General features: G+C 38.0%; 1 protein-coding gene across 2 annotated transcripts in view; it reads left to right on the top strand.

Annotated features, from left to right (window-relative positions):
- LOC127456129 (calsequestrin-1-like) overlaps positions 1-14,147 on the top strand; it is a 43,150-nt gene that overhangs the window by 12,707 nt on the left and 16,296 nt on the right. Inside the window, exon 2 of one of the 2 annotated variants that reach the window (XM_051724472.1) lies at positions 11,997-12,029. The exons of the other annotated variant lie outside the window; for it this stretch is intronic. Coding sequence (XP_051580432.1) covers positions 11,997-12,029 — 33 coding nt within the window. The remainder of the gene's footprint in view (positions 1-11,996; positions 12,030-14,147) is intronic. 2 annotated transcript variants of the gene reach the window in all.

Genomic DNA, 14,147 nt, shown 5'->3' with positions numbered 1-14,147 from the left:
TTGTTGCTCTATACTCTGACTGTATTTAATTATTGTCTCATTTTTATTTCTCCTAATTTTGTGTAGGTCCCCCTCGTGCTGCCAAAACAGCACCAACCCGCATCTCAGAATAGCATTCTGGGATGATATTCTTCTCACCACAGCTGTACAGAGCAGTTATCTGATTTACTGTAGACTTTGTCAGTTCGAACCAGTCTGGTCATTCTCTGTTGACATCTCTCAACAACAAGGTGTTTCCATCCACAGAACTGCTGCACACTGGATGTTTGTTTGTTTTTGGCACCATTCTGAGTAAATTCTAGAGACTGTTGTGTGTGAAAATCACAGGAGATCAGCAGTTACAGAAATACTCAAACCAGCCCAACCAACAATCATGCCACGGTCCAAATCACTGAGATCACATTTTTCCCCATTCTGATGGTTGATATGAACATTAACTAAAGCTCCTGACCCGTATCTGCATAATTTTATGCACTGCAGTGCTGCCACATGATTGGCTGATTAGATAATCACATAGATGATTGTTGGTGCCAGATGGGCTGGTATGCCAAATTGGGGAGAAAAGGGGATAACCACATAAAAAAATGATGAAGACATGAATAACAGTTTAAGTAAACAACATTGACATAATTTGAAAGCTGAGACTTTGTTTTTCAAAATCAATAGAAAACCCTAAATCAAAAGTAAAAAAAATAAAAAACTTTTTGACCGTATTGCATGTATTTCCCAAAAATGACATATTGTGACTTGCAACTCATTTGGTGCACCTGACATTTTGATTTAAAGTTGTTGATTATAAGTATAGAAACAATGTATTTGGGCTGTCGATTTAACGTGTTAATTCAGTGTGAAAATTAACGCAATTAATCATGTCCCTGGACCGTAATAAGGAACATTCCTACCATCGGAGAAATTCAAGCTTTTAGTACCACCTGTTTTCTCCAGGGGGCAGTAAGCGAAACTCCAGCTGTATAGGCAACACACAGCTTATGCAGAAAACAAACCACACTTACTGACAGTGACATCAGACAGCATAAGATGAGGATGGACGCGTTCTTGCGTTTAAAACACAGCTTGATGGAGCTCAAATCTTAATTTAGGGATCTCAAGACGTGTGTTTTTTTTAAGTATTAAACTTTGTTTAACTTGACACAGCGACCTTAAAACGGTATGTTTGACGCGACGCAACCAAAATGTGACCCTCCAAAGGTGTCAGGCTGACGCAGGTGTTCATTGATGGTTCCTTAGAAAAGACCTCATAATAAATCTCCTACCATTTGTATGGTCTTATCAATGTTTAACTCCTCTGCCACAATAATGTAATGCATTTTAATTATCTGAATATTATTTTTTAAATAATATATATATATATATATATTAGGGGTGTAAAAAAATATTGTATCGTACGATACAACGGCCACTATAGAATACCATATGTATCGGACGATACATAAACAAACACATTATAGTGTAATTAAAACCAAGCAGCGCAACATTGAGAGCTACTGTAACAGTCTGCTCCCCAGAGGAGACTCTTTCGTTTTCCTTTGTTGTCAAAGGAAAACAGAGCAACAGATCTACAGTTCATAGGCGAGAAGATTGATGGCAAATGCCAAATAGATTGTAGCGTTACAGCTTGTTGAATTTGCCAAACAACAGTGTCATGTCCCGGCGCTACAGTACATGAAACATGTCATTTATTTACGCATCACTGCACAAACCAGTGGATTTGCGATGCAGAAACAGCAGCAGCAGCAGCAGCAAAGTTGCACCTCTCCCAGAAACACAGAGCAAGACGCTCATAAGTAACAAAAACAAGCTTATTCAAAAATCGGACAACGTAAGAAACCCACGATTATATGAGACTTATTTATTCTCTGGTTTTGTCCTCGAAATGTAAACAGGTTTGAGAACAACACTTGCACACATGTTATAAGCCGGTAATAACGCCAGTAAAGTTTACATGCAACGTGAAACCGGGGGAAGAGAGTAAAAAAAATATGTGTGCTGATCGTTTTTTGCTCAAGCTCCTAAATAAAATTGGATTATGTACATATATCATAAAACCAGAGGTCAGGCTCAGTTTTTTTCACTACTAAACAACATTGAAAGGAGTTTTTTCCTTGCTACAGTCACTTTAGCTCGCTCTCTGGGTGCTTTAAGACATTAAGGCATGATTTTCTATAAAGCTGTTTTGAAACAATGAATATTTTTCTCAAGAAAATCCTGAAAATTGTGAGTTCATATGAGTTTTTCTTATTACAATCAAACAAAATAAATGCAGTGCTGTTTAAGTTACTTTATTATAGAGCTCTACTTTTTGTTGCCAATGTCAGACAATGTTTGAGCGAAACATTTGTGAGCATTGTTTTTTTAAACCGTATCATATAGTGAGGCTTTGCATCGTATCGTGTAGTGAAATTTGTGTATCGTTACATGCCTAATATATATATATATATTTGTAATTATTCAAATATTAATATTTTTAATTATTTCATCATTATATATTGAATTATTATAATTTGAGGGGCTTTCTCAGCAAATATTTATACATGCAATTAATTCGATTAATTAATCGGCATCCCATGTAATTAATTTGATTAAAATGTTTCAATGATTGACAGCCCTGATTTTAATTTTATCGCAAAATATTCAGATGTAATCAAATATATATGTAGTTTAAGAGGGTAAGGAGACCAACTCGATTGCGTCACAGTGCATCATGGGAGAGGGCGGTCACTGCAAAGCTCTTTTGACACACTTTGTTTGCGCGATTCTCTGATTGGTGGCTCTCTCGTCAGGATCATGGGTAATGTACAGGTGCATCTCAATAAATTAGAATGTCGTGGAAAAGTTCATTTATTTCAGTAACTCAACTCAAATTGTGAAACTCGTGTATTAAATAAATTCAATGCACACAGACTGAAGTAGTTTAAGTCTTTGGTTCTTTTAATTGTGATGATTTTGGCTCACATTTAACAAAGTGACACAGATGAGACATGATACATATACATGCAGAACTTGTGCATGTATATGTATCAGTTTTTTCAAATTTTCAGATCGGACGGTTATTTGCTCTAAAGCCGGGAAAGCCTAAAAGCTGGGATCTGATCCCTCCTCAGTGCTACAAGCATCTAATACCATATCTGACGTAACCATGTATATGCCTCATAACTACAGGCATCTCTGGATGTGAGTATGAAGTAAAGACAGATGGGTGAGAGTTGTCCTTTAAGGAGTTTACAGATGTGGAATGGAAACAAAATAAAATGGACTTTAGAACACTTATTTTTAGTACTATTACTCACACACTTCTATGTTATGATATTGAAACACTTTTACTCTAGATCATCACTGAAAAAATGACACATTTTAATGCTTGCATTATAGACCCACCTACATTTCGAGCCCAGCCAAGCAAATAAGATGGCATGTGACACGAAAGTGTCATAGAAGTGACACAAAATTATGTGGTTGCTTCATAAATTTTAATTTTCATGTTGCATTTGCCTTTAGAACACTGTGCGTTAGGCTTAGGTGTTGGTTAAGGGTAAGGATGTCTGATTTTTTTACCTCTCATTTACCTTTGAGAACACTATCGGTTAGGTTTTGGTTAAAGTTTTAGGTTAGCGAGGTACGTTTTACTCATTAAACCTCTATCTAATATTCACCTTAAAAACCTTGTCTTTTACTTGCTGCTGTACATTTCACTGGGAAACTGAAGCGAAACACTGTCACAGTTCCGGCATTTGTGCCAGCTCATACTGTTGTTTGTTTTTCTCTCTCCCTTGTGTCTCCGACACGTGTGATCAGCGTTTCCATGGGAACACTGATCGAACACTGATCGTTCCCGGGGAGGCATTGTTCATTGCAATGATTTACTCGGCCATTCCACCTGCTTCTCACTGATTGCACTCCCTATTTATTCCTTGTGTTTTCCCTCCTTCTTTGCCACTTTATTTTTTGCTGTCAAGTGATAACCATGCTCTCTTGTCAAGTTGGAGATTGCTCGTGTGTCTGTTGGTTGCCTGTCTCTAGAGGTGTGGTTACCTTCCTGTTCACCGTCACCTTCACCTTCGCCTGTATATTTGCCCAGTTCCCTTTGAGGACGATTCCTCGGTCTCTGCCCACATGTCGGGAGAGAATCTCGCCTGGGTTTTGCTTCTCTCCACACCAGCTTCAACAAACTCTCTTCGGATTGCTCCTGACTTCCACAACGCACACACTTATCATACTAACACACTCATTGCTTAGCCCGCTGAGCGGCTATTGCTTTTGACTCTCCTCACTGCATCCGATGCCTGGTGCGCCTGTCCTCATTTACAAGACTGTTGTTAATAAATTCATTGAACTGTTTCCCTCTGCATTTGGGTCTCTTTGTCTCCTCTCACCCTCTGAAAAATGTGTAATTAAGCACGTAATTTTGTTTTGTAAAAATGTTGCCATGATTACGTAATGTTCAAGAGGTAAGGCTGGTGAAATTGGCTGTGCTCTGTATCTGCACTTCAGAGATTTCTCTCTCACATAAATACTGCTTAAAAGTTTTAAGTTTGATTATTATACATACGTGTATGTATACATTAAGACAAACAGCCAGCTAGCTAGCTAGCTAAAATAATTCATAATACAGTTTATCTGAGTATCTACATTATGTTACTGTGGCTGAGTTCAGAATGGCAAACTACACTACTACTCTTACTACTTATGCCATTTATGTCTATGGTATAATAGTATGAGTATTATGGTAGAATGCCATTCCGAACTCGGCCACAGTCATATACTGTAGATATTCAGATAAACTGTCAGATAAATACACTGAGAGAGAGAGATAGAGAGAGCAACTTAAAGCAGATTGAAGGTCTTTTGTGGGTTTGTTTACATTTGAAAAATGTATCCGATCTGTTAGAAAAGACAAAACACACTATTCCAGAACATCTGTTTATGCCAAGTTTGGTGGATGTACCTTGAACGCTCTAGGAGGAGTTAGTGTTTGAAATTTTGGTGTCACTTTAAGGAGTTTGAAAAAACCCTAAACCAAGTTTGTAGAAATTGGATGCATCTGGCGGACAACGTGGCACGTTCTAAAATTAGAAAATATTGTTTTCTATGATTGTACACACTCGGTGACTGTCGGCAGCGCCCAGCTACTACTCCGGAGGCTACTCAAATTTCTGCTCTGCCACAGAGCGCAGCATGCATAGTTTCCATTAAATTGGACCCAATGTGGTTTGACAGCTTGAATGAAAACTATTCATACAGAGAAATTGCATAATAAATTTGCCATTTCTTTCAGTTTGCAAACGCAAACATCACTTTGTTCGTTCTTGAAGAAGTTCAAAAGCCTTTGTAACTTTTGTATGTATGTTGACAAGATTCACAACTTGCCACCTGTACCCAGGGGCAGACTGGCCATAGGGAGAACCAGGACTTTTCCCCGTGGGCCGGCCGTGAAATGGGGCCGAACGAACTTCATCAAGCCAACATAACAAGTCAACTTAATCTTGCGAGGGCCATTTGCTCTGGAACTGGCATGCTGAACAGTCAAAGAACTCCACCATCATCGTCATGTTCATATTTAACCTAAAACTGACAAATATTAGATTTTTGATTTGACAGCCTTGCTGGTCCAGGCTGGTTGTGGTTTGGTACTGGTCTTGCTGGTAGACCTGCACTGACATGTTGCTCACCAGCAAAATATACCTTATGTAACAGCACCCCAGTTTCCCACACAACATATGCTGGTTACCAGCAATGCTGCATTGCTTCCAGGGTTATTTTTGTGATTTTAATCTGTAATTTATGCTGTGCAATAATGTTTGTGTCATGTTTCCCTAGAGCATTTAGTTGCTCAGAACTGTATGACAGGCAGGATTGTGCATTAGGTTACTGAAATACTGATCCAAAATTTTGGGTTCATCAAATGAAAAGCATCCTTCTTTTTGGATAGCCCTTTTGCTTCTATCAACATCATAACTCAACTTTTATTTGCTTCAATTTTTATTTAATTGATATTACATAGCAAACTCCTGTCATAATATCCCACTGTGGTTTGTGCAGCATTTGAAAAGGTGGAAAACACTGTTCTCTGCCTGGAACAATTTATGTGACCGGGCACTGCCGATTAGAGCGATTAGAGCGCCTTTGAGCGCAGCGGTGATGAGTCACAGGTGAGTTAAGATGCTGCCGGTGAACCAACAGAACTCAAAACAGCAGACTGATCTCAATGTGAGCAGGGTCAGACACTCAAGGAGGATGTTGGGCTGTAAATGTACCTTTGCAGCTCACTTTAAGCCCCGTTCTCACCAGCAGTGATTTAACTGTTTGATGCTGCTAGTCGCTGTACTATATATCGCTATAGGTTTAAGCCTGGTAGTACCATGGTATCTTTTGGTGCTTTTTGTTAGTGTAACTATTATGAAATCATCTGAGCTCTGAACCAAAAGGTCACTGATATATTTGACATTCTCCTGTAGAAGCTTAGAAATGGAAATGAGCTATTATTCCTTATTGTTTTGTGATTTCCTGAACCCATTAAATTTTGAAGAAAAGGTCAGACCTCTGCAGTTGTTTTTAATTTTACAAACAAGAGAAATAAACGTTCTTGATGGGAAAATTACACTTAGAAACAAAACATATTCGTGTAACATCACCATATAAAATACAACTGCTTGAATTTTATCTCTTGCTAATATCTGCACTCCCTTCAAACTAAACTTTTATGATTGAATCAGAAATATTTTTGGTGTTCGATGAGTTCACAGAAATGTTTTTCAGGCAGTTTGTTAGCGTCTGTCTCTCTGAACACATGCTGTCAGTTATTAATCATAGCTGAGTCATTTCAGCTGTCATCTTCACAGCTAAACACAGTTCAAATCAACAGTCTGTAAAACAACATTCATTTTATAAAGGAGATTGCTTTATGCACGCAGTCCCAATCACTTTACTAGTGACAGGTAATTAAACAAGTTCATTTTCACTTTTAAAAGGTGTAAAAAAAAAATTTAAAAAACAATGAGCACTCAACATCTACAACATTTAATATAATAGAAAGAAATATAGTTATTCTGTCTATAAACACAGCTTCTTTAAATGGCCGTCAGTGGAGAAAGATGTTTTTTGGAACCAGCTGATGTAGTTATGGCATAATAAGGCAGGGGCTAACTGGACCATGCTAACCACCCAAACTTTGAACCCCTGGTTTCATTTGGGAGGCTCATTGTCATTCTAAAGAGTAGGGTTGTCACGATAACAAAATTCCAGTAGTCGGTACCAGTGCCAGTAAAATTTCACAATTCTCTATACCAATTTTGACACCACACACACACAAAAAAGTAGGGCCCTATGAAATCAGTTTTGTTTGTTTTTTCTTCTAAATAAAGCAAATTTGATTTTTGTCCCACATTTTAGTCGGCTGCATAGAATCAGAACTAGTGATGCCCGATTCACAAATAAATAATTCTATTGGGTCAGTTCTTCTCAGCGAATATGCAAAACGCGCGCTTTAAAAAATAAAATAAAATAAAATAAAAAACATTAATTGTATGCTAAACCTAAAGCCTACTTTGTTCAGGAGGCCTACTTCTTCAGATAAAAATTTAAGTAAATAAGCAATATGAGAAAAGATTATCTGGGAGTGAGGGGAGTTGGAAAGCATTCCACACTCCCCACAATTTGTTTATTTTGTGGTGTCATTTTACACATTTCAATTGGTTTAATGCTGGATAATACATTTTACGGAAGGTCACTTCATGTCCATTGGATATAATTTTCTCGAGGTAAATATTCTTGACGGGCAGATCTAGAATGTTTTTTTATGGGGTGGCAAGGGTGTGGTATGCAGACTATGAGGGGTGGCAGCACCAAAGCAAGCACCCATGCGTAGTTCTTATGGATTAATGTACTAGTTCATTAATTGGAGTCACTATCAAATTACAAATGTCCATTAATTTGCGATACAACTGCATTTCCACAGTATCCACATAGTAACCATTTTGCTACTGATTTGCCAACATATATATATATATATAATTTATTTTTTTGGCATAATAAAAAAATAAGTAACACATTTTTATCTCCAGAGCACCAAGACATTGTCCATTAAACATGTCAACAAATTCTGAATGTTCCTTAGCTTGACATTTAGAACCGGTAATCTGGACTAAACGGCACCACCTTTGTTAAGGGTACCCATGGATGGAAAATGCACGCATATCCCATGTTATTCTGCTAATAAAGTCTATCACCTTTGTAGCAGCTGGAATAATCCATTTGAATGTGAAGATTAACGCAAAGTTAGGTCTAAATAAAAATAAACTGTACAGAAAATTGTACTGTGGGGGGCAGCGCTGCAAAACTCGTGAATATTAATTATGTAATGCAATATTCTTTTAAATTACCTGTTTTGATCAACAGATATACTTAATGACTGATTCAAGCACTCAAATAAATATTTCACAAAATATGGTTATTTCATCTCTACATCTGCCACTATCAGTTTTGGGATTTTGTAAGTCAGTAGATGAACACATAGATTAACAATTTAATCAAGAACATGACTGATTGATTTAGTGGAAACTTTTTGCCTCTAGTTTTTAGAGGTTTTGGGTTCTAATTTGCCCAAAAATAACTTTTTATTTTAATAAAAGAAGATTGCATCTGTACGTCAGTGGATGGGTTTTTAAAAATAAAATGCAATAAAAGATGCAAGAGGGGAGACGAGAGTAGCGGAAACACACCCTTACAAACATTGAGAGTTCATGGCAAATTAGCCGCAAACTTGCCACAAATTCGCCACTGATAATTTTCACATGCAAATGAGCTTTGCGGAAAACTTGCAGCAAATTGTCCATTGTTGCCAAAGGTTTGCTGCAAGTTCACCACTACCGGTGAAGAGCTGCAAACTTCTGGCAAACATCTGCAGAGAATCACAAGCTCATTTGCATGTGAAAATAATTTGCGTCAAATTTCTGGCAAGTTTGCAGCTAGTTTAGATTTTTGGCAGACACATTTATTGACAGTTCTGTATATGAAAAAAACGGCAAACTCTGAAATTCTGACAGCGACAACTACAAACTCTCCGCTCCAGCAGCAGGAACACACACACAAAAAAAAACAATATATGCATGAGTGCCCTTGAACAAGATGGCGCAATTCACAAACAACCGTCTCCTTTAACACAACCCAGCCATGAAACACTGTGAACCGGTGCATCCCATCAATTATCAGCTCACCTGGTTACCGCACACCTGAGAGCGATTGAGAGAGAGGGAGAGAAAGAGAAAAAGACAACACACACACACACACACACACACACTATATACACCCAAACAATACGGCCGAGAAGGGGTCATCACAGTGGAGGACACGGAAGAGAGTGCTAGCTGCGGAAAAACAGCCGACACTAAACGACACTGATAACAGCCGCAACGAACATTTATCATAACATTAAAAATAATACACAGCAGCACCAGATCGCCAGTCAAAAAACACACAGATGAAATAGAAACTCCTACTCAAGAACTGGAGATGTTTCATTTGGATTATACACATACCTGATAAAAGCTATTTCAAAAAGTGGTGAGGACACGTCTCACCCGTCTCAACCCATAACTGTCAATGATGTATCTAAGAATCATTCAGTGAATACTTGAAAACAACTGAGAAATTCATCTTTTACCTCTCTTTTACCACGTATTTGTCCATATGGTCACTGTTGTTGAGGAAATAAGCTCATCAACCTGGGAGAGCCCAAACACTGTTTGCGCTGCAATAGTAGGTAGGCAACTGGTGCAATCACAGGATTTTTTGCTGCTGTCGTTAATCACGCTCTGAGTCTGTACTTTGTGTGTTTGGTGAGAGTTTAGGCAGTTTGACATGAATACACCCCTACACAATGTCAAAATCAATGATAATATACTTACATTTATATTTAATACATTTGGATACTTATGCTGGGGTGGCAGATGGTGTGGCAATGCTTTTTCTTAGGGTGGCATTTGCCACCCCATGCCACCCCGTTAGATCCGCCTCTGCTTCTTGAAAAAGATAACATTTGATTTTGACTTAATCTGAGGTTTATCACATCGCATATCGCTGTCACATTATCCAATTTTATCACATATCACAATTTTCCTCCTAAACGTGCAGCATTATTGGTCAGTTCTTAATTAGTTTATTCTTTAGAAATTCTTTTTAAAAAAAGGCTAATATTTAGTATGGTGGGGCAAAGAAATAGGAAATTAATGTAATTTAAGAAATTAGATTTGTTATATGTAAGGGATAATCCATGGCTAGGTGTGCATTAAATAATTTTAAATGGACGACATGGAGGTGAAGAACCACCCTATGCAAAGTGCATTTAAAATAGTTTAACACACACCTAGCCGTGGATTATCCTGCTTATACCATGGTCACTTGCCAGAATTGATTAGTTACAGCTGTCATACATTTTTTGCAGCACAAATTTTGACTGGAAGAACAAAAAATAACATTTAAGTGTCTTTAGGTCTACAGCTCTGCCTATTCAGACACGGAGAATAAATAGTGCGACCAGACACTTGGTCAAAACTGTGTTTAAATGTACAATCCAGAAATAATAATATCCACAGAATGTAGAGGGGTTGGCACTCCAGAGAACATGTATTATTATATTTTATTCAGTAATTTTCACATAAATGTAGAAAAACCGATGTTACAAACATGGCAGTGACAGTAAAAGGAGCACTTACTGTATAATAAGGGGGAAACCATTCAAAACACTCTGGAACCTGCAGATTTGGACCTCTGAGACATCAGTATGGTATCCATCAAGTCTGCACGATTGACTGAATTAAGAATGAAATTGCAATTTGTCCTTGAACTGTATCACTTCACAAACTTCAACAAATAGCACTCTTCTCCTTGAGTCAGAAATGTGTGAGCGCGGGGAGGCCTCTAGTGGCTATAGGCGGCACTTCAGCACAGAAACATAACATTAAACAACACATTACAGAATCGTCTTGCATCGCCATGCCGGACAGTGAAAGATGCATTTAATAGGTCCTGATTTCCTTCTCTCACCCTCCGTGTAAAACAAGCTGAATTCCATTTTATTAGGTATGCCGATGAAAGTGGTTAGGAAATGTTTTCAGTTGCTATAGCTCACTCTACTTGCTCTGTAATGTTATGTTGCTAGGGTTACAAACAGTGCATTAATATCGAACGGTCATTAAAACTGACCGGAACTACCAATGCATTCAACGGTTTGAACTGCTTGCATTCCAGCCAATCAGAATCGAGAATTCGAACAGACTATGGTATAAGAGGTAATAATGTTATATTGCCAATATTACCAGACTGACTTTCTCACATTTTCTTAATACCTTTTTTTAATATTATACTTGCTATATGTCCCTACCAACTTTCAAACCAAACCTATGCCCTTGGTTTGCATGTGCTGCGCGCTTCATATGTGAGTGCTTGTGAATGACTGGAGATGGTGTTTTGCTGACATAAAGACACAAAGTGCTCGTACCTTTTTGAGATCCTTGACTCGTACATGGAAAACATCATCATCGCGTTCAAAGAGCCTTGTTTGTAGCAGCCTTTTGCGGTTTGATAATCATGTAGTGACCTGCTTTTCTGGAAGTGAGATGCTACCTTAAAAACACACAGAAACAGAAAGGCATAAAAAAAATAAAAGCTTCCATCAATATAAAATCTCAATTTAAATGTAAAAAAGTAATACTACTGTACTACTAATAATAGTAATAAATCAATAGCAATTGTATAATATGTAAGCAATATCTCACATCTGTGATGCTCTGTTATGCAGCACTTTATTTGACAATTTGAGAACCCAGTCTGGTCAGAGAAACATATTTCTTTAAAGGTGTTTCAGATGAAATGAAGCATCTGTTGGATGTCTCAGCTCTCTTTTTATTATTTAATTGTGACTAAGAGTACTTATGATTAATTCTGTGCTGAAATCTAAAGAGTCACCTGACCTCTCTCTACAGTTGCTAACAAGCCCCGCTGCCCTGACCTACCAGGTATGTTCAGGCCCTCAGATTAGTTTTGGTTTTGTTTACTTGTTTTTATCTTTCACTGTTTTTGTCAAGCCTGGCTTTTCACTAAAGCTTCATCCAAAATATCTGAACGGCATCCTTCCCTTCTCTCTAGGGCTGCTCACTAACCACACTTAAGCCCTTTATGACATATGAACGCTTTGTAAGATCCATGGAGAGAATGAATGATGCTCCTTCAGACGTGTTGGATTTGGCCGGTGAGAACTGTCGCAGTGAGTTGTATGGGATAGCACTTCCTGTGCCAGAGACAGACAACAAGTGACCAGCTACTGCAATTAACACGTCTGTCCGCTTATCCGTCTGTTCCTAAATGTGTTGCAGAGCTTGTCCTACCATCTTCAACACAAGCAGCTTGCATTAAACACATCTGTTTTGCTTTTGTTCAGGAAGATAGTGACAAGCTCTGATGAAGAGATGGCTAAATTGTTGGAATGAAGCTGAGGTGACTCATTGTGATTGATGTGGCTTCAAATAAACTGGCTGTTTTACGCATTTGTCTTCTGGTTTTTTGCAGTCATATGGAGTCAAAATGATGACTTATATACGTGCAAAAAATTAAAGAATTGCAAAAGGCAAAGCTGTATTTAATTGCAAATAAACAATGTATGTTGTAAATGAAACCCGAGAATTTGGCATCAATTCTTTTAGCTACCCCATGGTGCATGTAAACTTCACATGCTCCTTGACCTCGTGAATAAGCCACGCCCCACATGATGTCGTCATACTCGAAACTCCGCCCCATGTCAAAACAGTGCCACGTAGTGAAGCGCAAAAAGAAATGAAGATCAAGGGAAAGAGGTACCGCAAACATTAAAAGAAGCATTGCAAAGAAAAAAATATTTCCGCAAAGTGAAACTCACAGAAAAAGAAGTGTTTCAAAAGAACTGATACCAAAACACTGTAGCAGATTAACAAAAAGATCTCAATTCTTGGGTTTCATTTACAACATACATTGATTTTTGCAATTAAATACAGCTTTGCCTTTTGCAATACTTTATTTTTTTGCAAGTATATAAGTCATCATTTTGACTCCATACAATCAGGGTTATTAAAGGAATAGTTCATCCAAACATAAAAATCCTATCATTATTTACTCATTAAGTACTTATCAGGCTGTTCTTTTTTGATAGAATGAAACTTGCCGCAAATTCGCCACAGATTATTTTCACATGCAAATGAGCTTTGCGGCAAACTTGCAGCACATTGTTCATTGTTGCCAATGGTTTGCCAGAGGTTCACCACTACCGGTGAAGAGCTGCAAACTTCTGGCAAACATCTGCAGCGAATCACAAGCTTGTAGCAAAATTGTGGCAAGGGTTTTACTCGTGATTTGTTGTAGGCCTCTAGTGTTCATTTCACCAAGAAAATGGCGCATTACATTCAACGAGCCACATAAAAACAATTTTGCAAAAATTTAGGTATAGCAACATGATGCTATGAGACCAGGTTGATATAAATAGTCCATATGATTAGGGTACAATATTCCAAGTCCTCTGAAGTTATACGATTGCTGAGCTTACCTTTCACCGTGGTTGTCAAATCTGATTCATACTTGTGCATTTTCAAACTTGCCACATTTCTTCTGGTCACAAGTAAGGCTGTTGATTTATTCTGTTAATTCTGTGTGATTAGTTATATATATATAAATAACACGTTAAAAAATTTACACAGTTAATCATGCCCTGTGACCTTATGTAAATTCTGTAATAAAGAATTTTCCAACCAACAGAGCAATTAATGTCTCAGTCAGCAGGGGGCAGTAACGCAACTCCAGGTGTACAGGCAATGCACAGCTGATTGCACAACAAACAAACAGCTGGACGGAGCAGAGTACAGGTGTCTCGAGATGCATTTTTTTATTGTTTTAAACTACATTTAACTTGACACAGCATTATAAAAGCACAGCATTTCTAGAGAATGCTGTAAGCCAGTGAAACACGATGCAATCGTGGTGAGACGCTCCAGAAGCATTCTCTGATGCGTTTGTACAGACAGAACGCAAGAACGCATCATGTAAGAACAGCCCAAGTCCACCTCGGATAGACTGACAATATGAAAATGTATTGCGGTGAACTGTAGGCG

Source organism: Myxocyprinus asiaticus, chromosome 2 (assembly GCF_019703515.2).
Source record: "Myxocyprinus asiaticus isolate MX2 ecotype Aquarium Trade chromosome 2, UBuf_Myxa_2, whole genome shotgun sequence".
Classification (NCBI taxonomy): Eukaryota; Metazoa; Chordata; class Actinopteri; order Cypriniformes; family Catostomidae; genus Myxocyprinus; species Myxocyprinus asiaticus.
The sequence above is the reverse complement of the archived record's forward strand: the minus strand, read 5'-3'. Positions and strand labels throughout refer to the sequence as shown.